Source organism: Microtus pennsylvanicus, chromosome 4 (assembly GCF_037038515.1).
Source record: "Microtus pennsylvanicus isolate mMicPen1 chromosome 4, mMicPen1.hap1, whole genome shotgun sequence".
Taxonomy (NCBI): domain Eukaryota; kingdom Metazoa; phylum Chordata; class Mammalia; order Rodentia; family Cricetidae; genus Microtus; species Microtus pennsylvanicus.
The window spans coordinates 127,138,949-127,165,523 of record NC_134582.1 but is presented as its reverse complement, the minus strand read 5'-3'; the positions used below and the strand labels follow the sequence as shown (position 1 = coordinate 127,165,523).

Here is a 26,575-nt window from a genome sequence, read left to right as displayed (position 1 = left end):
ATATAATTCTACAACTAAACCTAATTACACTTTTCTTAATGTGTCTATATTATACTGTTTTAATGAAATTTTACTACATTTTATTACTTTTAAATGCACGCATCAGTAGAACTCAAATTTGCAAAGGATTTGAACTTTGACACATGATTATTTCTGGTAATAAAAACAACAGTGAATATATTGCATGTTTCATTGTAGTGAGTTATGCAAAATATGTAATATACATAGTATAACAACATCTGAAAATATTTTTCACTTAAATGAGCTTTTAGCATTTATATTTTTTAAAGCAGCATTTCCTAAAGTGTGTTCTTAAAATATTAATCTGATATACTGTTAATTGATAAAATTGCTTAGATTACTTGAGAAATACTGATTTAAATTCAGTGGGTTATTTTGAGGTCTTCTTTAAGCCTTAAGAAAAATTATTAAGAAAAAATAATGTGTTGGTTCCCCAAATTACTTGATCATGAGCAGTTTTGCAAAGCACTACCCAGAACTGGTGTGGACAATGTGGGCAAATTTTTCCTTAACTTAAAGTAATATGAAGACAAATCTTTCCGAATTGATTTGAAATATTTGAAGTGAATTAAAATATATTAAAGTAGTTCATATCACAGGTATTCAAAATGTTAATTACTAAGCAATGTCTTACTTTATAGGTACGAAAAAAGGACCAGATCAACATTGAAACAAAGAACAAAACCGTTCGTTTTATTGGAGAACTAACCAAGTTTAAGATGTTCACCAAAAATGATACACTGCATTGTTTAAAGGTAGGTGCTGCAATATTTTTAATAGAAAAATTTTAAGTTTTGTTTATGTTATAGATAAAATGAAATGATTAAACATTTGATTAACTTAAGTCAAAGTTCATTTGTCAAGAGCAGTAAAAAGGAATATTGTTAAATATGAGTAAAATAGAAAAGAAATGGTAAAATGATAGATAGAAATTCAGAAACTTTAGTAATTAAATAAAAGGGACAAAATATATCATGTAAAAGCCATATAAGTACAATATTTAGTTAAAATAATTTGTTGCTATCTACAGGAGGGATGGTCCTAAAGAGATAAACAAAATAGGCTAGAGTAAAAAAACAAAGTACACTTTGTAAATACTAGTCAGGAAAACTGATCTCACCAAACTGTTTTCAAAGTGTGAAGCAGAAAGCATAATGAACAGAATCGTTCTTATTTATGGAGAGGTTTCTTAACAAGAAAGTATTACCGATCTAACAGCATAACTTCAAAATATATGAAGAAGTAACCACAGTAATGATAGGAAGAGTTCTGTTAGAGTTTGATGAACAGTTTATCAAACTTTGATCTAATTGACATTATATGTGACACCAAGATAATATCTTCAGATGTGCATGGGGTTACTGAAATACTTCAAATTATGTTTTTTGTCCATAATGAAATTAAATTAGAAATCAAATAATAACATTAATTTTATGTGGTAAAGTTAGAGCAGAATTGATGAACCTGCATTTTAAATTATTTTTTTCTAAAATTCATTTTTTCCTAAAACAAACTTTCTACTTAAACTGCATGTTTTTTTAATTTAAAAATACTAATAGTTATTGTAGATATTCCCTATGGAATCTCAAAAGAGTGTTTAACAGCAGAAGACATCTCAAGCAAACCTCAGGCAGCTAAGAGTGCCGGGTAGCCATGCCAGAGTCTCTTTAAATATATTAATTCATTTTTGTGTAATCTGAATTATATAAATCTATGTAGGAAGTGTACATGTTTCCTGACATAGAATTCTGTTTCTAAGAATTTATTTTAAGAAAATAGTCAACAGTATACGTACAGATTAATCTGCAGGGATTTTCTCATAACTTTTTGTTTTCTTTTTTTGAGAGTCTCTCAAGCTTACTACTTTTTTCCTAAGGTACTAAGATAACAGGCATGTGACACTAAGCCCAGCTTTCATACCATTTTGGGGTTTTGCATTTGTGTGTTTGTTTTCTGTCATTTTCAACAAATACTTTACATGTGAAGGCTGCTTTACCCTGTCTTAGGGTTTCTATTGCTGTGAAGAAACACCATGACCATGGCAACTCTTTTAAAGGAAGATGTAAACAGAAGTTTCCATCCTGCCCGGTCGAAAGAAATACACAGAGGCTTATATTAATCATAAACTATTTTGACCTATTAACTCAGGCTTATAGTAATTATCTCTTACAAATTAAATTAACCTGTAATTCTTGTCTATGTTGAGCCACATGGACTTGGTACCTTTTCTCAGTGAGGCATTCTCATCTTGCTTCCTCTGATTCTGGCTGGTAACTGACTAGCTCAGACTTTCTTCCCAGAATTCTCCTAATGTAGTCACCCCCCCTATACTTCCTGCCTGGCCAATCAGTGTTTTACTAAACTAATATGAGTGACAAATCTTTACAGTGTATGAAAGCTTTATCCCACAGCAGGAAAGCATTTAATTGCTGCTGTCTTACAGTTCAGAGGTTTAGTTCATTATCGTCATGACAGGAAGCATGGCAATGTGCAGGGAGACATGGTACTGAAGAAGGAGCTGAGAGGTCTACATCTGGATTAGTAGGCAACAGAAACAGAGAGAATCACTGGGCTGGGCTTGAGCTTTAGGAATCTCCAAGCCTACCCCTAGTGTGTAAGTCAGTGTTTTGACTAGCATACGAAAAAATAGGTTTTAATGTGGCATTTTCATACACATATATTATTATACCAGTTCCTTTCCTCCCCTCCCCATTCTTTTTAGTCTTGATCCTCTCTCCAGATAATTATCCCTTAGCTCGCATGTGTCCTATTGTTTTCTTGTTCCTTGCTGACCCCTCTTTAGACCTATTTCTTCCCCCTCATTGTTCTTTCTGCATATATACATATATAAACACACAGTTCAATCTAGTTTTCATGTGATAGAAAACATGTCTTCCTTATTTCACTTAACATAATCATTAATTTTTCTATAAATGATATAATTTTATTCTTACAACTAAATGAAATTCTGCTGTGTATCTTTACTATGTGAGTTCCATATCTTGCCTGTTATATACAATAATATGACAGTAAACATTTATGTTCAAGTATTTCTGTAGTCTGCTGGCCATATGGTTAGGAGTGGTATAGTTGATCATTAGGCAGTTCTGTTTTTGGGACTGACTTCGATAGTGGCTGCACAAGTCTGTAATTTTTACTAGTTCTAAATAAGGATTTCCCTCTGCCTCATCAACATTTGTTGTCATTTGTTTTCTTTGTATGTGTAGGTGAGTACCTGTGTGTATGTGCTGTGTTGATGGTGGTGAGGTTGTGCCAGGTTGGGTGTGTAGGTCAGAAGAACCTTGTTTTAGGCAGGGTCTCTTTGTTGAGCTTCCATGCATGTTCAACTATCTGACTCACAAGTTTCTGGGGGTCTCTTGTCTTTGCCTCTCATATCACTGCAGGAGCATTGGGATTTCAGATCCACATTCCATCCCTGGGAGGTCCTGTCATCATTGTTGGTGTGACAGTGTTTATTGAGCCATCTCTCCAGTCCTAATTTTTTTTTTATATTTGTGTGTTTTGGGTCATAGTTACTTTGATGGGTGGCATAAAATCCCAATGCAATGGGGTTTAATTTTCTTTTTTAAGATTTATTTATTTTTGTGTGTGGGCGTTTTGCCTGCATGAACATCTAGTGCACAATCTGTGTGCCTGGTCTCTACAGAAGTCAGAAAAGGGCACTGCACCAGAGTTATAGATGACTGTAAGCCACTCTCTTAGTGTTGTGAGAATACTCACGTTTGAGAGTTCAGGTTCTCTGAAAGAGCAGTCCGCGCTTTTAAATGCCGAGCCATCTCTCTAGCCCTTGATGTAGTTTCAATTTGCATTTTCCTAATGACTAAAGTTTTGAACACTTTTTCAAATATTTTTCAGTCACTTGTATTTCTTCCTTTAAGAATTGTCTATTTAGTTCATTAGCGAAATTGTTGATTGGGTGTTTTGTCACTTTTTAATTTTGGGGGCACTTTATAGATTGTAGATATTGCTCCCTTGTCAGATTCTCACTTGTGCTGTATACTGTCTAATCATTCTGGTGATTACTTCCTTTGCTGTGTACAAGCTTTTTAAAGTCGTGTGATCTCATTTGTCGGTCCTTAAGGTTGGTTCTTGAGCTATTGGAGTTCTTTTCCGTTATTTCCTGTGCCTATATGTTGAAGTGTTTTGCCCATGTTTTCCTCTAATACTAAGGTGTCTTATCCATTTTAAATTATTTTTTGGATAGTGAGAGGAGAGGGTGTGTGTGTGTGTGTGTGTGTGTGTGTGTGTGTGTGTGTGTTTTAAAGGCATGTATGCATGTACATGTGGAGGCGAGAGATTCATGTTAAGTGTCTCCCTCTACAGTCTCCACCTTATTTTTTGTGACAGTATTTTCAGTGAACCTGAAGCTTATTCATTTGGCTAGACAGACTAGCTAGTAAGCTCTAAGGACTGAAATTAAGGTTCTTAAACTTAGAGGTTAAAGTTTGTGGTTCACTGAGCAATTTCCGCAGAACTCTTGTTCCATAATATGCCTGTCCAATTTTCCTGGCACCGTGTGAAGATTTCTTAATTTATGCTTTTGACACTTTCATTAAAGATTAGGTGGGTGTGTATATATACGTGTGTGTGTGTGCGCGCGCGCGCGTGCGTGTGGGGGGGGTACTTTTGGGTCCTCTGTTCTAGGCCATTGGTCTATGTGTTTGTTTTTGTGCTGATACCATGCTGTTTCTTTCTTTGTCTCTGTAGCATAGTTTGAGGTCAGAGTTTGTGGTACCTAGCATTCTTTCTGCTTAATAATTGCTTTGACTGTATAAGGTGTTTGTGTCTCTATATGAATTTTAATTTTTTTTCATTCTGTGAAGAATGTTATTGCGATTTTGATGGGAATTGCATTGTGTCTGTAACATGTTTTCAATTATATGATCAATTTCTTTTTTTTTTATTATGTATGAGTGTTTTGTCTGCATGTATGTCTGTACACTGGTTGTATGCTTGATATGTTGGCAGTCAGAAGAGGGTATCAGATTCCCTCGAGCTGTAGTTACAGATGGTTGTGAACCCACCATGTGGGAACTGGGAATTGGACCTGGATCCTCTGGAAGAGTAAGAGTTCTTAACAGCTGAGCCATCTCTCCAGCACTCAATTATATAATCATTTTTACATATTAATTCTGCCAGTTCATGAGAACGGGAGATCTTTCCATCTTCCATTGTCATCTTCAATTCTGTTTGACTTTTCAGATTTTCATTGTAGAAGTCTTTCTCTTTATTGGATTACCTCCCACCTCTGTTTGTTAAGGAATTGTGAGTGGATTTTTTTACCTCCTGATTTCTTTCTCAGCAAGTACTTTTACTCACAGAGCCATCTAGTTAGCCTGGTTTGCAGGTTTGTTTTTTTTTCTGAGAATTTTATATCTATGTTCAAGGGAATTGTTCTAGACAATTTTTGTAGTAATAAGGGCGGCGGGGCTGCGTCCCCAGCACCCCGGCTGCCTGGCTAGCTTATGCCCCGAAATAATTACACGGACACTGTATTCTTTTAATCACTGCTTGGCCCATTTCTATCTAGCCTCTTCTAGGCTAACTCTCGCACCTGGACTAGCCCATTTCTAATATTCTATGTAGCACAGCTAGGTGCGCTTACCGGGAAGATTCTAGCCTACGTCCGTCCTGGGTCGGAGCTTCGTGTGTGTCTGCCCAGGAGCCGGGAGCATGGCGTCTCTCTCTGAGGCGTCTGCTCCCGAGAGGAGAGCTGTGGAGTCTGAGCTCACTTCCTCTTCCTCCCAGCGTTCTGTTCTGTTTACTCCTCCCACCTATCTTCTAACCAATGAGGACCAAGCAGTTTCTTTTTATTTAACCAATGACCTTCCTCCATCAAATTTTTTGTTATTTTTATCCAGTTTTATTATCAGGATGAGACTGCCTTTATAGAATGAGTGTGGTGGTGTTCCTTCTTCTGTTTCAGAGAACAGTTCTGTGAGTACTGGCTCTTCTTTAAGCACTTGGCAGAATTTAGCAGTAAAACTAATTTGTCCTGGGCTTCTTTGTTAAGGGCCCTTTACTATTTTAGTCTTATTGCTGGTTAAGGGTCTGTTTAAGTTGTTTGTGTCCTAGAATTCGATTTTGGTGTGTGATATATATCTAAGGGTTGTTTCTTGTATATTTTCCAGATTCTTTTGGAATATGAGTTTCAAAGTATTCCATAATGATATTCTGAATTTCACTGGAATCTTTTATTTTAAAAAATTTATTGATTTTACTTTATGTATAGGAAAGATTTGTCTACATGTGTATGCACCATCTGGTGCTCACAGAAATCAGCATCAAATCAGGAAGTGGTGTTAAAAATTGCTGTGAGCCAGCTGGGTGGTGATGGCACACACCTTTAATCCCAGCACTCGGGAGGCAGAGAAAAGCTGATCTCTGTGAGTTCGAGGCCAAGCATGGTCTACAGAGCAAGTTCCAGGACAGGCTCCAAAGCTACAGAGAAACACAGTCCTGAAAAAACAAAACGAAACAAAATGGCTGTGAGCAATCATGTAGGTGCTAGAAGCCAAACCCACATCCTCTGCAAGTGTAACAAGTACTCTTAACCATTGAGCCATTGCTCTAACTCCTCCTTTTTCATTTCTATTATACTTAATTTGGTTCATATTTCTCAACTTTTTGTTTATATTGTCTTCTGGTTTGTTGATCAATCACATATTAGATAGATAAATAGATAGTTTTCGTTTTTTTATTATTACTTCGTTTTTTCAAGGAAGGTTTTCTCTGTGTAGCTTTGGAGCCTATCCTGTCCTGGAACTCACTCTGTAGACCAGGTTGGGCTCGTACTCAAAGAGATCCACCTGCCTCTGCCTCCCGAGTGCTGGGATTAAAGGTGTGAGCCACCACCACCCGACCAATGTTACATTTTTTGAAGAACCTACTTGGTTTTATTGAGTCTATGTGTTGTTCTTTTAGCATCTATTTTATTAGCTTTTTCCCTGATTTTTATTTCTTGCTATTTACTCTTTGGGAGTTTGTCTTGTTTTTATTTTTCTCATACCTTGTGCATCATCATTTATTTGATATCTCTGACCTTTTTCAAAAGATTAATTTATGTCTGTGTGTTTTTATGTATACATGTGTGTCACATGTGTGTGTTAGCTGTGTATGGGTGCCTGCAGAGACTAGATGAGAGCATTGGATTCTTTGAAACTGGTGTTAAAGGTTGTGAGACCCTGTCTCGAAAAACTAAAAAAAAAAAAAAGGTTGTGAGCCACCCCAGTGTGGGTGCTGGAAACTGAACTCAGGTCTCCTATAGGATCAGCAAGTACTTGAATGCTGAGCCATCTGTTTAGCCCTGAAAATATCTGACTTTTTATTGTCAGCACTCATAGCTGTAAACTTTTCTGTTAGAACTGCCTTAGCTGTATCCCAAAAGTTCTAGTAATTTTGACCTGCTTTTTCATTTGATTCTAGGAACTGAAATTTCCTCCCTGATTTCTTCAGTGACCCACTGGCCACTTAAGAGTGTATTGGTTGGTGCATGACATTAATCACAACACCCGAGAGGCAGAGGCAGAGACAAGAGGATCTTTCTGAGTTCAAGGCCAGCCTGTTTTCCATAGTGAGCTCCAGGACAGTCAGGACTATACAGAGAAATTCTGTATCAATTTTATATATATATTGATTTTTCGAGACAGGGTTTCTCTGTAGTTTTGGAGCCTGTCCTGGAACTATCTCTTGTAGACCAGGCTGGCCTCAAACTCACAGAGATCCGCCTGCATCTGCCTCCCAAGTGCTGGGATTAAAGGCATGCATCACTACCACCTGGTAATATTTTTTTTTTTAAAAAAAAACTAAAGAGTGTATATGTGGTTGATGTCTAATAGTATTTCATTATGATTTGATAAAATACAAAAGTAATTTATATTTCTGTTGATTTTGTTCAGATTTACTTTGTGGCTTAGAATATTGTCTGTTTCAGAGATGGTATTACAGGCTACTGAGAAGAATTTGTATTTCATATGTTGAATGACTATTCTGTAGATATTTGTTATATTGATTTAACCTATGGTCTTATTTAACACTTGTTTTAATACAGGGTTTTTCCTGTGTAGAACAGGACATGCCTGGCTTCTAACTTAATTCTTAAATCTCTTTGTGTATTAGTTGCCTGACTTATGTAAAGATGAGCATAGAGTTTGAAATTATCTGCTAATGTATTAGGAACTGTGTCATCTATTTTACCTACTAGGTTTGTTTTATGAGATTGGGAACTCCAGATATTCACAGCATATCTAGCCACTATTGTTATGTCTTTTTTCATTGTTGGTATTATATACCAACATACATATATAATACATATAAAAATACATATATATTTATTTTTTACTGTATGACTGTTTTGCCTGCATTATATTATGTCTTTTTTACTACATGTGTGCCTGATTCCTGTGGACATTAGATTCCCTGTGAGCCACTATATGGGTGTTTGGAATTGAACCCGATCCTCTGCAAGAACAGTTAGTGCTCTTAACCTCTGAGCCATCTCTCCAGTTCTGTTTTTTGTTATTGTTGCGTGTGTGTGTGTGTGTGTGTGTGTGTGTGTGTGTGTTTGTGTGTAGCCATGGTTGATGCCAGCTATCTTCCTCCATCTCTCTTCACTTTATATGTTGAATCTGTGTCTCACGCTTGAAACTAGTGCTCACTGATTTGGCTATTCTAGCTAGCCAGTTTTCCCTGGGAATACATTATCTCAGTCTCTTGAGCACCAAAATACAGGTGGCCACTATATCCACTCAGCATTTACATTGCAAGGAATTGAAATTTGCCCTTTATTCCAAGTGCTTTACCTGCTGAGCTATTTAGTTCCCTATCCCAGCCCCTGTCAAATGTTTGTGTAAATTGTTCACTTCATTATTATATAGTTGCCTACTTTATCTCTTTTGACTAAATCTGGTTCAAACTCCATTTTATTTTAAAGTAAATCTACTTTATTTTAATTGTTACTTTGACTTAATCTAGAAGAAAGTCTCAGTCAAGGGATTTCCCAGATCATATTGGCCTATGGGCATGTCAGTAGTGTATTGTCTTGGTTGGTAATTGATATAGCAGGACCCAGCCCCCTATGGATAACACAATACCTCAGCAAGTGGTCCTGGACTGTATTTATTTTTTTTTTATGTGCATTAGTGTTTTGCCTGCATGGATGTCTGTGAGAGGGTGTCAGATCCTAGAGTTACAGATAGTTGTTGGCTGCCATGTGGGTGATGGGAATTGAACTCCTGTTCTCTGGAAGAGCAGTGAGTGCTCGTAACTGCTGAGCCCTGTGTCCAGCCCCCAGTCCTTGCTTGTGTAAGAAAGCTAGTTAAGCATGTGCCTGTGAGCAAGCCAGCAGGCGGTATCTTTCTTCCATGGCTTCTTTGAGTTTCTGCTTGAGTTTCTTCCTGACTCCCCTCAATAGTGGACTATAAAACCTGGAAGCTGTAGAGTGTTTTATTATAGCAGCAGAAAGGAGACTATAACAATGAGATATTGGATTAGCTATGTCAGTTTGTTTGCTTTAGATATTTGCATTATGCATTGATTTCCATCTTTGACCTAATCTTTGAGTACCTTTGTTAGATGTGTTTCTTCCAGACAAGTAGTTAGATCTTGTTTTCTCTTATCCCATAAGATAGTTATATTTCTTTTTTATTGATGAGTCTCTGAGCCCTTTTCCATTTAAGATAAGCCATCCACATACATGCACACATATACATAAACTACACACATACATAATAGTGTAAAATAAATACATAGCATCTAATAAATATAGAAAAGAATTTGATATCAGTTTTCTTTTCTGAAAATAGATGTTAAACATATCTAAGTTTTTAGTAAAGATTTGATGTTGAACAAGATATTCAGCAATAAAACCTACTAAAGTAGACTTGATTTTCATTATTGTCATATTACATGTTATTACACACAGATGCTTGTATTGTTTTCTTTCTCTCTTAGAATTCATGTGTTGTCTTTGTAGTTTTTCATCATTCTTATTATTCCAGATGCTTCTGTCAGACTTTTCTCATCATCATATTGAAATGGCATGTACTCTACTGGAGACCTGTGGACGATTTCTTTTCAGATCTCCAGAATCACACCTGAGGACCAGTGTGCTTTTGGTAAGGACTTGTAGATCCTGGTAAAAAGTTGAGGGTCTTGATTTACCTCAAGGATTCAAAGTATTAATCAATGTTGGTTGTCTTCCTCTGCCATTTGAGTACAAGCATTTCTGCCTAACCTAGAATATACTGCACAAATGAATTGCTATCCTGGAGAGCCATAGGAAATTTTTCACCTTTGTTGCTAGTTAATTCAAAACAAAAATTAACCGGGCAGTGGTGGCTCACGCCTTTAATCCCAGCACTCGGGAGACAGAGGCAGGCGGATCTCTGTGAGTTCGAGACCAGCCTGGTCTACAAGAGCTAGTTCCAGGACAGGCTCCAAAACCACAGAGAAACCCTGTCTCAAAAAAATTAATGAGCTGGCAATACATTTCAGTGGGTAAAGGCACTCTCTGTGCAAGACTGGCAACCTCAGCTTGATTCCTGGAATCTACACAAAAAGTTACAAGAGAACTGACTCCATAAAGGTGTCCTCTGGCCTGCATACATACGCTATGACACACATGTACCCACATACACGTTGTGCGTGCATATTCACATATACATATGTGCACTTACTAATAATACATTTTTTATTAAGGGAGAATGAATTTAACTCAAAAAACAAATTATTCAAATGAAAAGGTACTCAGTACTGTTTGGTGGGGATCATTTTTGGTTTTGCTGTTTCTACCCATTTTTAATGTGTCATGTAAACACTTAAAGTATAACCTAGAAACTATAAATTTTTAAAGATTTATTCATTTCTTATGTATATGACATTCTGCCTCCATGTATGCCCGCATGCCAGAAGAGGGCTCCATATCTCATTACAAATGGTTGTGAGCCACCATGTGGTTGCTGGGAATTGAACTCAGGACCTCTAGAAGAGCAGCAATGCTCTTAACCACTGAGCCATCTCTTTAGCCCCCAAAATTATTTTTTATAATAAAAATTATAAAAATAGTGCTGGAAAGATGAAGCAATGGTTAAAACTATGTACTGTTCTTAGAGGACCTAAGTTTTGTTCCTGATGTATATTTTAGGTGACTCATAACTTCCTGTATTTTTGCAGGAGATCTCATACACTATTCTGGCCTCCACAGGCACCACACACATATGTGCATGTGTACAACTCCATATATACATAATATAAAATACATAGCTTTTAAAAGTTAGAGAAAATCATAAAATATAATCTTAAATTTTGATTTGAAAGAGAAGTTGTTTAGCTGATTAGGATTTTGAAATGACCATCAAGTTTATTAAGCATTATTACATTTATTTCATAATGTAACCCACTACACATGCCTTGGTTGTGACATTTTATCTACCTTACTTAATAATCTACTTTTGAGGCTAAATAGTTTTCTGGTGAGATTTGAAATGAAGAAACGTGGATTTATTTGTATGGTTTTTGGCAGAAACTATTGTGATGACCATCAAATGAAACCAAAATGCTCTCATTCTAGGATTCTCTATTCCTAGCTTAACTTTTGTTCTCAGTGGTAAGATTCAAAACTAAAGGTGTGTGTGTGGGATCACTCAACTTATCAGGATGTAAACTATCATGCTACCACAATTTTTAGAACATATTAGTTCATGGGGTTGAACCCAAAAAGAATATTAAAAGAGTACTGCTATAAATGTGATTTGATTTATATCTACGTGAGCCTGTATTAACCCTGAGGAGCAGAAGGCTCAAATGTGTAAGTGAAATTAAGGAATAGAAATCAAATAAAAATACAACTCTGACTTGAGCTGTTCTGTGTGTAACTGATTATAAATTCCTTCTTAGAGTTTATGTCATCCAGTATTTTACCATTTAATCTGGACTATCTCTACAGAGAAGAAAACTGTTAGCCCCCAAGGTCTTAGAACTTAGTGTGGTCAACTTCAACTTGAAGTGTGACTGAAAAGGTCTCCTCATCAGGATTTAGCCTCTATGCCATTGCCCTTTCAGAGCAGGTAAGTGTTTTTACTTCATGCATTATGGAATGTTTGGGTTAATCTAGACATTTTCTTTTAGGAACAAATGATGAGAAAAAAACAAGCAATGCATCTTGATGCGCGGTATGTTACAATGGTAGAGAATGCATATTACTACTGCAACCCACCTCCAGCTGAAAAGACTGTGAGAAAGAAACGTCCTCCTCTTCAGGAGTATGTCCGAAAACTTTTGTACAAGGATCTCTCTAAGGTCACTACTGAGAAGGTAAAATCTGAATCAGATCATTTAGTAATGGTCACCTTGAAATTTGTGATGATACTGCACTCATACACATTCTAGAACAGGTAGGAGTAGACCACTTTTCTATTATGAATGATTTTGTTCAAGTTATCCTAAGAAGGAATTCATGGGATGCTACAGAATATTTAAGGTGTATGCTTTGGGTTTTTTTTTGTTGTTGTTTTGTTTTTGTTTTTTGACTTTTTATCATGTTTTGTAACTGGAGGTTTCTCTCCCACCCTTCAGTTCCGAAAAACCACTCTGAGGCTTAATATTAATTAAAACTCTTTGGCCTATTAGCTCAGGCTTATTATTAACTAGCTCTTACAACTTAAATTAACCCATTTCTATTATTCTATATTTTATTTGTGTCTTGTTACCTCACATCTTGCTTCTCTGGTGGCTGTTGGCATCTCCCTTGACTCCATGTATTCAGTTTGGCTTTCCCACCTGGCTATATACTGCCCTGCCATAGGCCAAAGCAGCTTCTTTATTAAACATTGGTAATAAAACATATTCGCAGCATACAGAGGGGCAGCCCACATCAATGTTTCACTTCTAAGTTTAATTGTAATGCTGTACATATTTAAAATGTTTTCTTTCTGTTGTTCTTTTTGTATTGTTGTTTAGTGTTTATAGGGATGCTGGTGATAACCAGAGCCTTGTGCATGCTAGACAGAAAACTGGTACATGATCCCTCTGAAGTTTCATAAATTGAGATATCTATTTTTTTGAGAGTATCACAACAAGATGATATTTTTCAGAAAAGGCTATGAACCACTTAATTGTTGTGGTTACCTTGTTAAAAACTGTACTTTTAAGATGTTCCTTGTTAACTTTACAAGTTGGCATGTAATAAACTGCAGAGCTTCTTTATTGTTTAGGGTAGAAAGTGTTAAGAAATGACTACACCTTTGAAAATTGAAGCTATGCTTCAGAGTTGTTTAAAGCAGTTTTAGAATGGGGTGAAAGTTTGGAAGCATTGGAAGGTTCCATAGTGATGAAGTGGTGACATTTCCAGTGAAAGTGATAAGGAGAGCATGCTCAGTACTTTGCTCAGTACTTGAAAGATGGTTATAGAAAACAGATAGCCATGAAAGGACTATTTCACAATCTGCCAGTAGTATCCGTTTTCTTCCATAATAAAAGCGGAGAGTCTGTCTTCAGCGAGAGCTCTGCAGATTATCTTGTTTCTAAGAAATTTTGAAATAGTAAAACTAACATCTAGAGCATTTTTATCTTACTATATACTTCAGTATATGCTACACATAACTTGTTTGATCCCGTGAACTAGGAAATAAGTGTTAGTACTTTTACTATTTGACACACAAGGAAACCGAAGTTATCCTCTCTCTTAAGTGACTTAAAACATTTGTGTGTATGTATACATGTTTGTGTGTGTGCATGTATATATTCATGTAGAGGCCAAAAGGTTAGTAATGATCAGGTGTTTTCTCTCACTAAATTGTGAGCTCACAAATTCAGCTTTCCTGACTTGTCAGCAACTTTCAGGTAGTTTCCTGTCCCTGCCTGTCCAGCATTGGATTGCAGGAGTGTATTCAAGCCTGGCTTTTTTTTTTTTATGTGGACTTTGAGGGGCATCAAACTCAGGCCCTCATGATTGCATAACAGGCACTTCATAGCTGAGCCGCTTCCCCAACTTGATTTTTAAACTTTTTAAATATACCAAATAATGGGTCTCACTATGGCTTTTTCATACATAATGTGTCATTCTTTTTCCTACTCCTACCCTCCCCCACACCTCCTTTTTCTTCTTGATCCCCTTCTGTCCTTCTGTTAGTCTTCTCATCTTTCATATCTCATACATTCCTTTACCTTCCCTTATTCTGTCCTTCCCCAACATCCATCCAAGTTTTTTTATACTTTGTATTCTACAAATGCATACACATACACACACATAACATAAATTTAAATTTAGAGTCCCCATGAGAGAGAATGTGTGCTATATGTCTAAGTATGATTTATCTTGCTTAATATAATGATCTGTATCTCTATTTTCCTACAAATCTCATAACTTCATCTTTTTTTATAACTAAGATTCCATTGTGTGTTATATTTTTTATTCATTCTCTGTTGATGGGCGTCTTAACTATTGTAAAGAGTGTACCAGTAAACACGGATGTTCAGGTATCTCTGTGGTATGGTAACTTAGAATACTTTAGATATATACCCAGGTGATATATTTGGTCATATGGTGTAATAGTTTTGTTATTAGTTTCCTTGAAGAATATTCCCATTGACTTCCACAGTGGCTATACTAGTTAATATTTCTACCAGTTGTGATGCAAGGTTTATCTTCCCACATTCTTATCAGCATTTTTTTTTGATGATAGCCATTATGATTGGGGTAACATGGACTCATAATGTTTAATTTCTTTCTTTGATGGCTTAGGATTTTGCACACTTTTCCACATATTTATTATCATTTATATTTCTTTCTCCTAATTCATTTATTGATTAGAAGATATTGTCAGTATTTAACTAAACAGTAATAATCAGTTCTCATTTCTATATCTTTTCACTCTGGTGATTTTTAATTTTTTTTCAGGTGCAGGAGCTTTTAAATGTCAACTCCGTTAATTTTTTGGGTTATTTCTTATGCTTATGTAGTTCTTTTAAGAAGGCCTTTCCTGTGCCTGTGTGTTAACATGTTTTCCTCTAGACTTTCAACATTTCAGGTATTTCATTAATAAAGTCTTAATCCATTTTGAATTTACTTTTCAAGGGAAAGAGAATGATCCAGCTTCATTTTTTCCCTTATGGATATCCAGTATGTTTTGCTAAAGAGGCTGTCTTGTTTGGTTTTGTTCTCTGGTGTATGTTTTTGTGAAAGATTAGATGGCTCTGATTGTGTAAGTTTATTTCTTAGGTCATCTGTTCTGTTTTATTGGTCTGAACTTGAGGGTTGTTCTTTGTTTTTTTGTTTGTTTGTTAGAAAGTAAATTTTGAAGTGAGATTATTTGTGTCAAACAAGAGAACACTAATTTTGGCAAACCTTGGCTTTTCTTTTTCAGTGAGCTAAGTCTTTAACTATATACCATTAGTTTAATTTTTTTTTTTTTTTTGTAATTACCTACTAAGCCATCTCATTAGCTCTTCTTTAAGAACCCAAAAACTCTAAGAATTTTGAGAAATTATGGAAAGGTTTAGAGAATAATGATAATAAATCTCCAGTATTAATAAATCTCATTTTACCTGTTTCTAAAGTAAGAAAATTGAAGTATTTCAGATTTTAAAAGTTCTGTCTCTGCATGATAATAAGACTAAAGTAGCTGAATTATTATACATGCTTATCTTAATAATTTAAATATTTTCTTTATGTAGGTTTTGAGACAAATGCGAAAGTTGCCCTGGCAAGACCAAGAAGTAAAAGACTATGTCATTTGTTGTATGATAAACATCTGGAACGTGAAGTACAATAGTATTCACTGTGTAGCCAACCTCTTGGCAGGATTAGTACTCTACCAGGAGGATGTTGGAATCCATGTTGTGGATGGAGTACTTGAAGATATTCGACTGGGAATGGAGGTAACAGATTTCCTTTATTGTCACCGGGTTAGAATTTGTGGAGAACATAAACAGTCTCTAAATCTTAGAATTGAATAATAATTTGGGCACACACCTTTAATCCCAGCACTCGGGATGCAGAGGCAGGAAATCTCTGTAAGTTCAAAGCCAGCCTAGTCTATAGAGTTGAGTTCCAGAATAATCAGGGCTACTCAGAGAAACCTTGCCACGAAAAAACAAACAAACAACAACAACAAGAACATACAAAAAGAAAAATAATTTTTGGAATAACTGTTTCTTTTTTTCATTAAATCATTTGCTGCTCCTTGGGAGTTATTTGTGAATAAACTTGTATTAAATTTCCTTCTACAACCTCAGACAGTCACTAGTATTTTTTTTTCTGAAGCTTTTTAAAGCTTATTTTGTCAGATTATACTAAATTTTTATTATTTCTAACTTACTGTTGAGAATTAACTTTGAGGAATTTATAAGCATATTAATTATAAAAATTGATAATTATAGGAATTTTCTTTAAGTACTTTTTTTTATTTTATTTTTTTCTAAGTACTTTTTAAATAATATGAATCTTATATAATCAACAACTTGTTTCTTGATTCATAGTTTACAAAGAATAGGTTGGGTGGGCTGATAGGAAGAATTATAGTGTAACTATTTAGGAAAAGCTCATTTAAAGATAGCTTAATTTTCAACTTAATATCTAACGTGTTCTTTATATGCCTAAAGAGTGAAAGAATACTTAAAGTTGGCCACATTATTAGGCAAAGAATAAGGAAATTATCTTCATTTCTCTGATGAATGCTCTTTGAATACTTGATAACTGTTAAGTTTGATTAACCCCTCCATTTATTTTGCTACTCTTCAGTGAAAACCTGTGGGGTGTTTTTTGTTTTGTTTTTCAGGTTAATCAACCTAAATTTAACCAGAGGCGTATTAGTAGTGCCAAGTTCTTAGGAGAACTTTATAATTACAGAATGGTGGAATCAGCTGTTATTTTCAGAACTCTTTATTCTTTTACTTCATTTGGTGTCAACCCTGATGGTTCTCCAAGTTCACTGGACCCTCCTGAGCATCTGTTTAGAATTAGATTAGTATGTACTATTTTGGATACCTGTGGCCAGTACTTTGACAGAGGTTCCAGTAAACGAAAACTTGACTGCTTCCTTGTATATTTTCAGGTATGTAAGCACAATATGCAGTTTGGTATCACTGAATGAATATACAACAAAAATTTTAGCAAAGACATGATATATGTTTATATATGTTCAAAATTAGGTTGTACTTATTGTAGAGACCTTAAATTAATTGTGTGATGGATTCATACACAAACACACTCTAATTTTTTGCAGCATTTATTATCAATAATGATTGGTTGCTAATTTTGAGAATTATATAGATTGTGAATTTGGCACAGTGTATAGATTATGGTATTTGATACAGTAATTCTTAAAGTACCTGAAGGTTTTGGCTGTTTGTTTTTTGAGCAAGTGTGTCACCACAGCCCAGGCTGGCCTTGAATTCATGACCCTCCTGCCCCAGCTTCCCAAGTGCTAGGATCATAGATATGCATTGCCACAACCAGCTACTTGCAACTTGATAACATTCTTCTCTCATGCATGTTTTAGTTTATATCCAAAATGCTTGTTTCTAAAAGATCCAATTTAATCTGCTTAATTGTTTACTTACTAACCTATTTAGAGAAATAGCAGATCATGTAAACATTTATAGTTCAGAAACCAAATGCCTTTATTAGTAAACTCTTGGGCTGTGCTTTTTGTATTTTATTTATTCCATAATTCGATTTAGATTAAGTATGGCATAAATTAAATTCAGTACAAATATAGGTGTAATTGTACAACTTCTGTAAAGTTTGTATCACACACGGTAGCTTCTAGGTTGGTTGCACATACCTCAGTCATCATTCCCTGTAAAATACAATATAATAAATATTAATTAGAAAGGACAGCTCGTCATCAAATGCTTAAGTTGTTGCTGAGTAAATATCAATAGTATTCCCTCATACACAACCACAGTTGTTAGCAATTTACCTCTTGAGAAGAAGTATTATAACTCCAGGCATTGGAAATGCATCCACATAGTAGCCAGGATTGATCTGGGAGTAAATAATGTTGGGGAATTTCATTTTTAACTTAATCCTACTCCTGTATCTACTGCCTTATTTTATGAATTTATGAGCAAGAAAAGAGGGAAGAAGTTTGCAGGTTTGGGAGTCAAAAGTCTGTTTTATGTAAGGACTGTCTTAAACTGGAGATGTCTATATTAAATACTTGAGTTATGCTTGAAAGAGATGGCTGTAAGTATTAATATCCAAAGTAGAATCTCTTTGAGAAGAGAATCCTTTTTTGATGTCTGCTATTTGAGCCTCAGATACAAGAGCCACACAGAAATACCCAGGACTGAAAATCAACAAAGATGTTTTCCAAGTTAGTTTGATAGAAAAATAAGAGTTAGGCTTCAGAGATGAGATTTTTATTCTGCCTAGAATATGAAAATGTCAGCTCTCTGCGGTGAGGTTGTTCTATCTCACTAGAATAGGTATAGGTTATGTTTTAGAAGGTTCTAGAAGGCAGGTTAAAAAAATGCTGAACTCCAAGTGCATGTGTATTATCTGGGACATTGCTAAAATGATTGGAACTTAATCTACATTTCATTTTAATAAGCTTCCTGGTGAGACCCACACTTTGAATAACAAGAGCCTAGGCCACAAGGTGAAGAGGAAGAAGAACACGTTTGTGCTAGCAAAAATATATTTTTTATAAAAAAGCATTTTTTATAATATATATGTTTAAGTTGAGCTACTTGTTAATATATATTAGGAATAGAACATGAGCAGGTAAAATGATGGAACACACTAGTATAGAGGAGAAATATCTACATAGTAGCATGTACATGGTAGCTGTTTAGTAAATGTTCATAATTTACTTATATTTTTCAAAAAGTTCAATCCTCAAATACTTTAATGACCTTTTTTAAAAAAAAATATCGAAGCAAATAGCATAGAAAAAATAATGACAATTTATCAAAACTGTGGCATCGAATCTGCTTCTATAAAGTTAAATGTGTCAACTATGGGGCATGGAAATGGGTTTTCTACTTTTGTTTCAGAGTACCTGAAAGAGTATTTGGCATTTCGTTTATACTTTATCCATGTCTGTTTCTTTCTTTCTTTTTTAACCTATGGCAGCCAGAATAAAAATGTTTGACTAAAGTCAACAACTGGCACAAAAATTACATAGATAGGAGGAAATGGTTGGGATTAGGATCATTGCTGTTGACCTTTAATAAAAAGTATAGGTTTCTTGTTCAATCTTTTAACTTAGTTATTTTAACTAGGTAACATCACAATACAACTTACTATTTTAAATTTTTGTTATTAATTTCTTATAGCTAAATTTATTTTTCATTTGTTATCAGCGTTATGTTTGGTGGAAGAAAAGTTTGGAGGTTTGGACAAAAGACCATCCATTTCCTATTGATATAGATTACATGATCAGTGATACACTAGAACTTCTAAGACCAAAGATCAAACTCTGTAATTCTCTGGAAGAATCCATCAGGCAGGTACAAGACTTGGAACGAGAATTCTTAATAAAACTAGGTAAGCAATTCATTACAGAGAGAAAATGAAGGGGATTTGGTCAGATTGTCTCTAGAATCTGTTTTGTAATGTTTCCAGTCTGAGTTTTGTATTTGCATACTTTGTATCTTTGATGTTGAGTATTACATAATAGGGTTAGGTGAGACCTTTGTGACCTATTTGGTTTTACTAAGAGATCTCAGATTGAAAAAAAAAAACAGTCAAGCAGGACTTAAAGCAAGTGATAGTGAAGGAAAAATACAATCTTGTGAACTGCTCTTAATTTTAGACTCGGGTTTCTGATCAAGCCTTTGGATAAAAGGTCTCATATGTTTAGCATATTTTCAACTGCTATTATTCCTGAGAACACACGGGCTTTGGAGTGTGGAAGGGAGTACCACTTTAAAGTTTGGAGTAACTCTACAAAATTTCCGATCTTATTCGTTAGTAGAGTTGGCTGTCCTTCAGAGTCTAGAGAAAATGCGCTGCTAGAAGATTATCTTTACAATTCTCTTCATCCTTCTGAGGTAGTTGTAGAAGACTTAACCTCATTTGTGTGTCACCCCCTGTGGAATACAGCAGTATACTAGCTCTGTCACCAGGTAACAAGTACAAGGTCTAGTCATGCCAACCTAGTTTGTATGCTAACAGCTCTTCTGTCTCATCTGTTTTATTGTAATATTTTCAAAGTTATGTTTTCAGGATTGGTAAAACTATTATTTTATTTCTCATTAGCATGTAGAATGTTCATGCACATCTTTAGTTTGTTACACTTATGCTATTACTTTATTAGGTTATATGTCTCAAGAATAAGTTTAAAGTAAAGGGGGCATAAATAATAGTCCCCTCCCTACCCCAGGCATCCAGAATATTGGTAACTTGCTATCTCCAAGGTAATTCCTCATTTGGAGAACATGCTTGTGCTTGCCTGATTTTTTCAAATTCCTGCCACTGACTGTGCAAGTACTTTCCTGTTGCTCACCTCACAAAGACCTAGGGTGAATCTTGGCTTTTCAACCTTGACCCAAGTTACCCAATTTCTTTTTCTTTTCAGATTTCCAATTACACAAACACTTCAGCAAAGCTTATCATCTTATATTTATCATTTTAAGTATTCATATTCTTTATATGTTTTTAAATTGTTAAAGTGTAGCCTAGAGCCCAGAAATTTTCATAAATGGTTCAACTGCATGTAAGGATAGAGAAAAGATTATTTTTTTGTAAATTAAAGAGTTAAAAGACTGAATTTCTTTTGGGGGGCCCAAAAAGCAAAAAATGAATTACCATATATGGTTTGAAACTCTAAATATGGTGGCACTTAAAATGGGTCTGTGCCAAGTTGTCTCTGTTTTCCTCCTGATTTTAGAGGTTAGATAAAAGGAAGAGTTTATATGCAGAGGATATATTTTAAGTAAGCTTTCTGTTAATAGACTATAGCATTGTGCAATATTTTTGCCTTTCATTGTTTGTCTTTATGCACCTGGAAACGCCTCATTTTAGTTTTATAGCATCCAGTGCAAAGAGTAAAGCTAGTGGGAAATACTAAAATTATTTTTTAATGTCTTAAACCATTTATAGTATTATCACAGATAATGTTTATGGCAGTTATTCTGAATAATTCAAAGAAAATCACTTATTGCATTCAGAAAGAATGATGTGTTGATATACTTTGTATTCTTTTTTTATTTTTCATGGTTTTTGCAGTTTTATAACTGGACTTTTTTAAATCTTTGTTTTGTTTTTTTTTTAAATAGATTATATTCCTTTGTTTGAATTTGCCTTAGTTACTTAATTCTATTGTTTGACTCTAAGGTTTTTCCCATTTTATATCACTGTTATTTTTTAAAGTGACTTTCATTTGTTTAGGTAGATAGACTAGAACGAAAAGGGGGCTAAGACTTTTTTTAATTACAAATAAAGCCAAAGTGATATTATTTAATTTTATTTTGGGAGTTCCAACTAGTACTGCAAAGAACAGATGAGAGAGAAGTGACAATAATATTCAAGCCAGGTGGTGGTGACACAGGCCTTTAATCCTGGCACGCAGGAGGCAGAGGCAGGCGGATCTCTGTGAGTTGGAAGCCAGCCTAATCTACAGAGTAAGTTCAAAGACAGCCAGGGATACACAGAGAAACCCTGTCTGGAAAAATAAAAACTTAAAAATACAAAAATGAAAGAAAATAAGATATATAAATAAATATGTTTTAGAGCAAAAGAATATGTTTCTTAAATTGTAAACAAAGCCAAAAGCTATTAAAGGTCCAAAACTAGTTCTAATTAATAATAAGTAAGGCAATTTAGCATATGATGAATAAGGATTTTTAAAAATAGAATAAAGAAAACCAGTGAACCAAATGTGTTGAATATTTATTTTCTAAAGGCTTAAAAATGATTTAGTACCAGTGTTTCCCAATTTTAAATTGTAGAAGAATGCACCCAAAAATAACAAATTTGGTTGTTTGAAATTTTCTGTATATGTGGTTCAGTGGCATACACCTGTAATCTCAGCACTTGGAAGGCAGAGGCAAAGAGTCAAAGGCCAGTATGAATATTAAGGGAGACTCTGTCCCAGAAAAACAAGATAACAAATCCACAAAATAAACAAAACTCAACAAAATGCACACATTTTATACAGTTTGAAATTAAGAGGAAAATTGTTTCCATGCCAAGTTATTATCACTTTTATATGAAGTGCACAAGCAAATTGATAGGCTAGCATCTGTAAGGATAGGTAAATGAACATGATATATGTAAACCAAGAAAGTTTGTTCTAATGAATATGGTTTGTTTGCCAGAATGATGGAGGTATTACTTATGTGTGACAAACAAAGCTCAAATTAAAGCACCAGCTAAGGTATAAGACAGGATAAAAAACACATGCTCTTGTGACTTCCAAATATATGGAGGATAAGTTCAACTAAGCAGAGAAATACATGTTAAACCACCTAAACAGAGGCTTTGCAGCTGTTACCACTCCTGTGATAAGCAGAAAAACTGAATCACGAAGCAATTCAAGTTGAAAGATAAATGCATTTTATTTTGTTCCCCAAGTATACGTCTAACATTTTAATATTCTAAATTTTGTCTGTATTTTGCATGGTTTATATACATTGTTTACATTGACAGTTTCCTAGGAATTCATAGTTTAGTTATTATATAGTTGAGCAAATGCAAAAAGCAGTACTTAAAAATTGGTTTTGAAGCTTTGTTGCAGTACAAATGAAAATGTTAGAAATAATATTTTTCCTGATATTTTGGAAGCATTACTATCAAAATGGTTCCTTACATATTGTTTTCTCAGTGATGCATATTTAAAGAAGGGAGGACAATGATGTAAATGTTTCATATCACAGAAGTTATCTCTGTGTTGATATGTTTACTGGTAACATTTAGATTATAAACTGACTTTGCCTTTGATAATTATCAGTCATATTTTGGTTTTTAAAATGTTTTTATTATTATTTATGTGCATTGGTATTTTACTATGTATAGGTGTTGGGTCCTGGAGTTGCAGACAGGTGCAAAGTGTCATGTGGGTTTGGGGTACTGAACCCGGGTCCTCTAGAACAGTCAGTGCTCTTAACCGTTGAGCCATTTCTCCAGCCCCCAAATGTTTTGTTTTTAAAATCTAGTTAGGGATTTGCAAGATGGCTCAACAGGTAAGGATGCTTGCCACCAAACCTGACCTTGACTTTGGTTCCTGGAACTTACATGGTAGGAGAGAACTGACTTCTGTAGGTTGTCCTCTGACCTCAACACTTATGCCATGACCTGATATACACACAACATACATATACATACACATACACACGTAAAATCTACTACTTTTATGTATGAAAGCTAGTAAGCAATAAGTAAATACTTCCATTAATGGAAACGCAACCTGAGACACTATCTATTGGTCTTCAGTATGAATTTTGCTTTAAAATTAGGTACTTCTGAACTTTATTCATCTATTCTCTTTTTCCCTCTAGACTGAAAATAGGTACATTAATTGCTCTGTGCTTAAATAATTTTACCAGTTGCTTGGGCTTAGAGCACTAGAGTATATTTTTGTTGTTACTGATTTGTCTAGTAATTCAAACTCTGACATTTGATACTCATAAAATGCAAAGACTAATACACATTATTAGTAATTCTTTCCTTTTTAAAGTGCATTGAAATTGATAGCCAAATGTAATTTCTCCATTAAAGTGACTTGATTTTTATTTTATTTTTGTAGTTTTGGAGCTTGCTGAACTATTATTTGTAGACTGTGGCCATGGGTCTTTTTTATATATGTCTGAGAGAGTTTAGACGGGATAGGATACTCTTTTAAGTATTTGAAGCTTTAAGAAAAGGGAAAAGAGGTATATACATACTTACTTATTATTTTTCTAGTCTAGAGGCAAATGTATAGTTTTTTTTACAGTGTTTCTCACAATTATTTTCAATTCTGATCATTTATTCTGAGAAAATGGCTTTTGATTATTTAATTCATAATTTTTAAGTAAAGTGTTGGTTTAAAAAATATTATAGTGTTTATCTTTCTAAATGTATTTTCCTACTTTTGTCCTGTTTTCAAGGCCTAGTAAATGACAAGGAGTCCAAAGATTCTATGACAGAAGGGGAAAATCTTGAAGAGGATGATGAAGAAGAAGAAGGAGGAGCTGAAACTGAAGAACAGTCTGGAAATGAAAGTGAAGTGAATGAGCCAGAAGAAGAAGTAATTTCTTTTATATCTACAGATAAATTTGTGGCTATATGTGCAGAAGAATATTTGATCGAGTAAATAGTTTAAAAGCTTTTTATTACATACACACACATGGCCCTGTCTGTACCATAGCACACAATTGGAGCTCAGGGATCAGTTTGTAGGAGTTAGTTTTCTCTTTGGGTTTTAGGGGTTGTACTCAAACCATTAGGCTTGGCAGTAAGTGCTTTTCCATGTGAGCCATCTCCAGCCTGAGTAAAGATTTTTAGTTAATAGACATCTCTCCTTTGTTTTATTACTGAAAATGTAACTAATATAATTCTATTATAACATCCCTTGATGAAGGGTTTTTATAGACACCAAAACTAGGATGATCATAGCATTTTTATTTAATTAGCAGTTCGAGAAAAACATTGTTTTAATCTCCTATGTGTCTTAATCTTATTGTTGAATATGAACAATCTGTGGGCTTTACAATCTGAAAACTATTTTATTGACTAAATATTCATATACGTTGCTTTATTTTTACCAACTTGAGTAGTTCTGAAACAAACTCCCTGGAACTGGAGTTACAGACAGTTGTGAACTGCCATGTGGATGCTGGAAATTGAACACAAATCCTTTAGAACAACCAGTGCACTTAACTGCTGAGCCATCTCTCCAGCCCTCATTTCTTTGGTTTCAGTATTGAACTTTGTGTTTTGGAAGGGTTTATCACTTTAAATTACTTGTATTTCAAATCAAAGAAGGTAAAATTACACATGCTATATCTGTGGTAGGGAGAAATGCAAACAAATGTTTAATTGGAGGAGTTATATGGCTGTCTAAAAAGGTGGGTTGACTGAGAAAAATGAGATTGGAATGCTTCTCTTCACCCTTCAAGGTTCCTCTGTTCCTCATAGCTATCCTTCAAATACAAGCAGAGAAATTATTAAAGAAGAAAGATGTGTTGTGGAGTAATAAACATGGGGAGGGGAATTCTATGACTGTTTACTCCGGTGGAGAAAGAAAAGGCAAGACTTCAACTTATTAGAAACAGTAGGAGCCAGGTGGTGCTGCACACCTTTAATCCCAGCACCCAAGAGGCAGAGACAAGTGGATCTCTGTGAGTTTGAGACCAGCCTGGTCTACAGAGTGAGTTTCAGGAAAGGTTTCAAAACTACAGAGAAACCCTATCTCAAAAAACAACAAAAAAAAAAAAAAAAAAAAAGAAGAAGAAAAGAAAAAAAATAAAATACAGCCATATAATGATATATATATATAAAACGTTAAGTGTATAATATAATGATAATATGTATAATACATACACACACACATATATATATACACACACACACCACTGAGCTAAATCCTTGTGTGTGTGTGTGTGTGTGTGTGTGTGTGTGTGTGTGTGTGTGTGTGTCTAGCATGTACTGGAGCCTTTACAGCTAGAGCTACAGATCATTGTGAGCTGCCATGTGGGTTTGAGGAACCGGACCAGGATCCTCTGCAAGAACAGCAAGTCCTCCTAACCATTAGGCCATCTCTCCAGCCCCATCTTTACTTTTTTTATGTCTTAGCACCTCCCAAACCAAAAATTTTCTCTTAAATATCAGCTAAAAACACAAATAATTGTTGAAGATTAAGTAGATGATCTACTAAAACATCATTTTCTGCAACATTTATATAATTAATAAAAAGTGATAAGGTTTATTGTTAAAATAACAATAATATTTACTGGAGTTTTGCTATACTGTTCCCTATCGTAAATATGATTGTTTCTTATTAACATGGTTGATATTAGTGAGAAACTAAGGTACAAATAGGGTAAGTAATTTGCCCACAATCTCAAGAGTAGTACCAGAGCCAGTATATATCATGGGCACTTTGTTTTTTGTTACATTGTCTCTCCTGCTTACCTGACCAGCTAGCTCAGGCTTTGTGGTGTATTAATGATCACTTTATAATTCTACCTATTATGGTAGCATTTAGGGAAATCAGGACAGATGTATTCTTGTTCTTCAAAATGAATATATTTATCCAGTTGGCCTTTCCTCTATGCATTCTACTATTCACATAAAAAAAAATATTTGAGAGTAATATATTTGTTCTAGGCATATGCAAACTTATTTAGTCATACCCTAAACAATGCTGTATAGCACTTAAACATATTAGATATTATAAGTTATCTAGCGATAATTGTGCTTCATGGGAGTCCTTGAACCAATCCTGAGAAGCAGTTTTATTGACTGAAAAATAACGGGAGGGGTGTTAATTCATTCAGCTTAGTTTAACCTAGTTTTTTAATATGAGGCATCTTTTATAATTAATTTATTTATGGGAGGGGCCGGGAAGATGGCTTATTTCGTAAATTGCTTGCCTTGCCAAAT

The 26,575-nt window shown here is 34.7% G+C and overlaps 1 protein-coding gene across 8 annotated transcripts in view; it reads left to right on the top strand.

Moving 5' to 3' along the window:
• The window catches only part of Upf2 (UPF2 regulator of nonsense mediated mRNA decay), a 109,958-nt gene that overhangs the window by 59,806 nt on the left and 23,577 nt on the right, over window positions 1–26,575 (top strand). For 6 of the 8 annotated variants that reach the window (XM_075970417.1, XM_075970414.1, XM_075970413.1 and 3 more), the window contains exons 10-16: window positions 663–776; window positions 10,041–10,157; window positions 12,169–12,354; window positions 15,715–15,918; window positions 16,818–17,093; window positions 19,351–19,534; window positions 24,079–24,218. In XM_075970417.1, coding sequence (XP_075826532.1) covers window positions 663–776; window positions 10,041–10,157; window positions 12,169–12,354; window positions 15,715–15,918; window positions 16,818–17,093; window positions 19,351–19,534; window positions 24,079–24,218 — 1,221 coding nt within the window. The remainder of the gene's footprint in view (window positions 1–662; window positions 777–10,040; window positions 10,158–12,168; window positions 12,355–15,714; window positions 15,919–16,817; window positions 17,094–19,350; window positions 19,535–24,078; window positions 24,219–26,575) is intronic. The other 2 variants (XM_075970420.1, XM_075970419.1) reach the window with 1 other exon arrangement.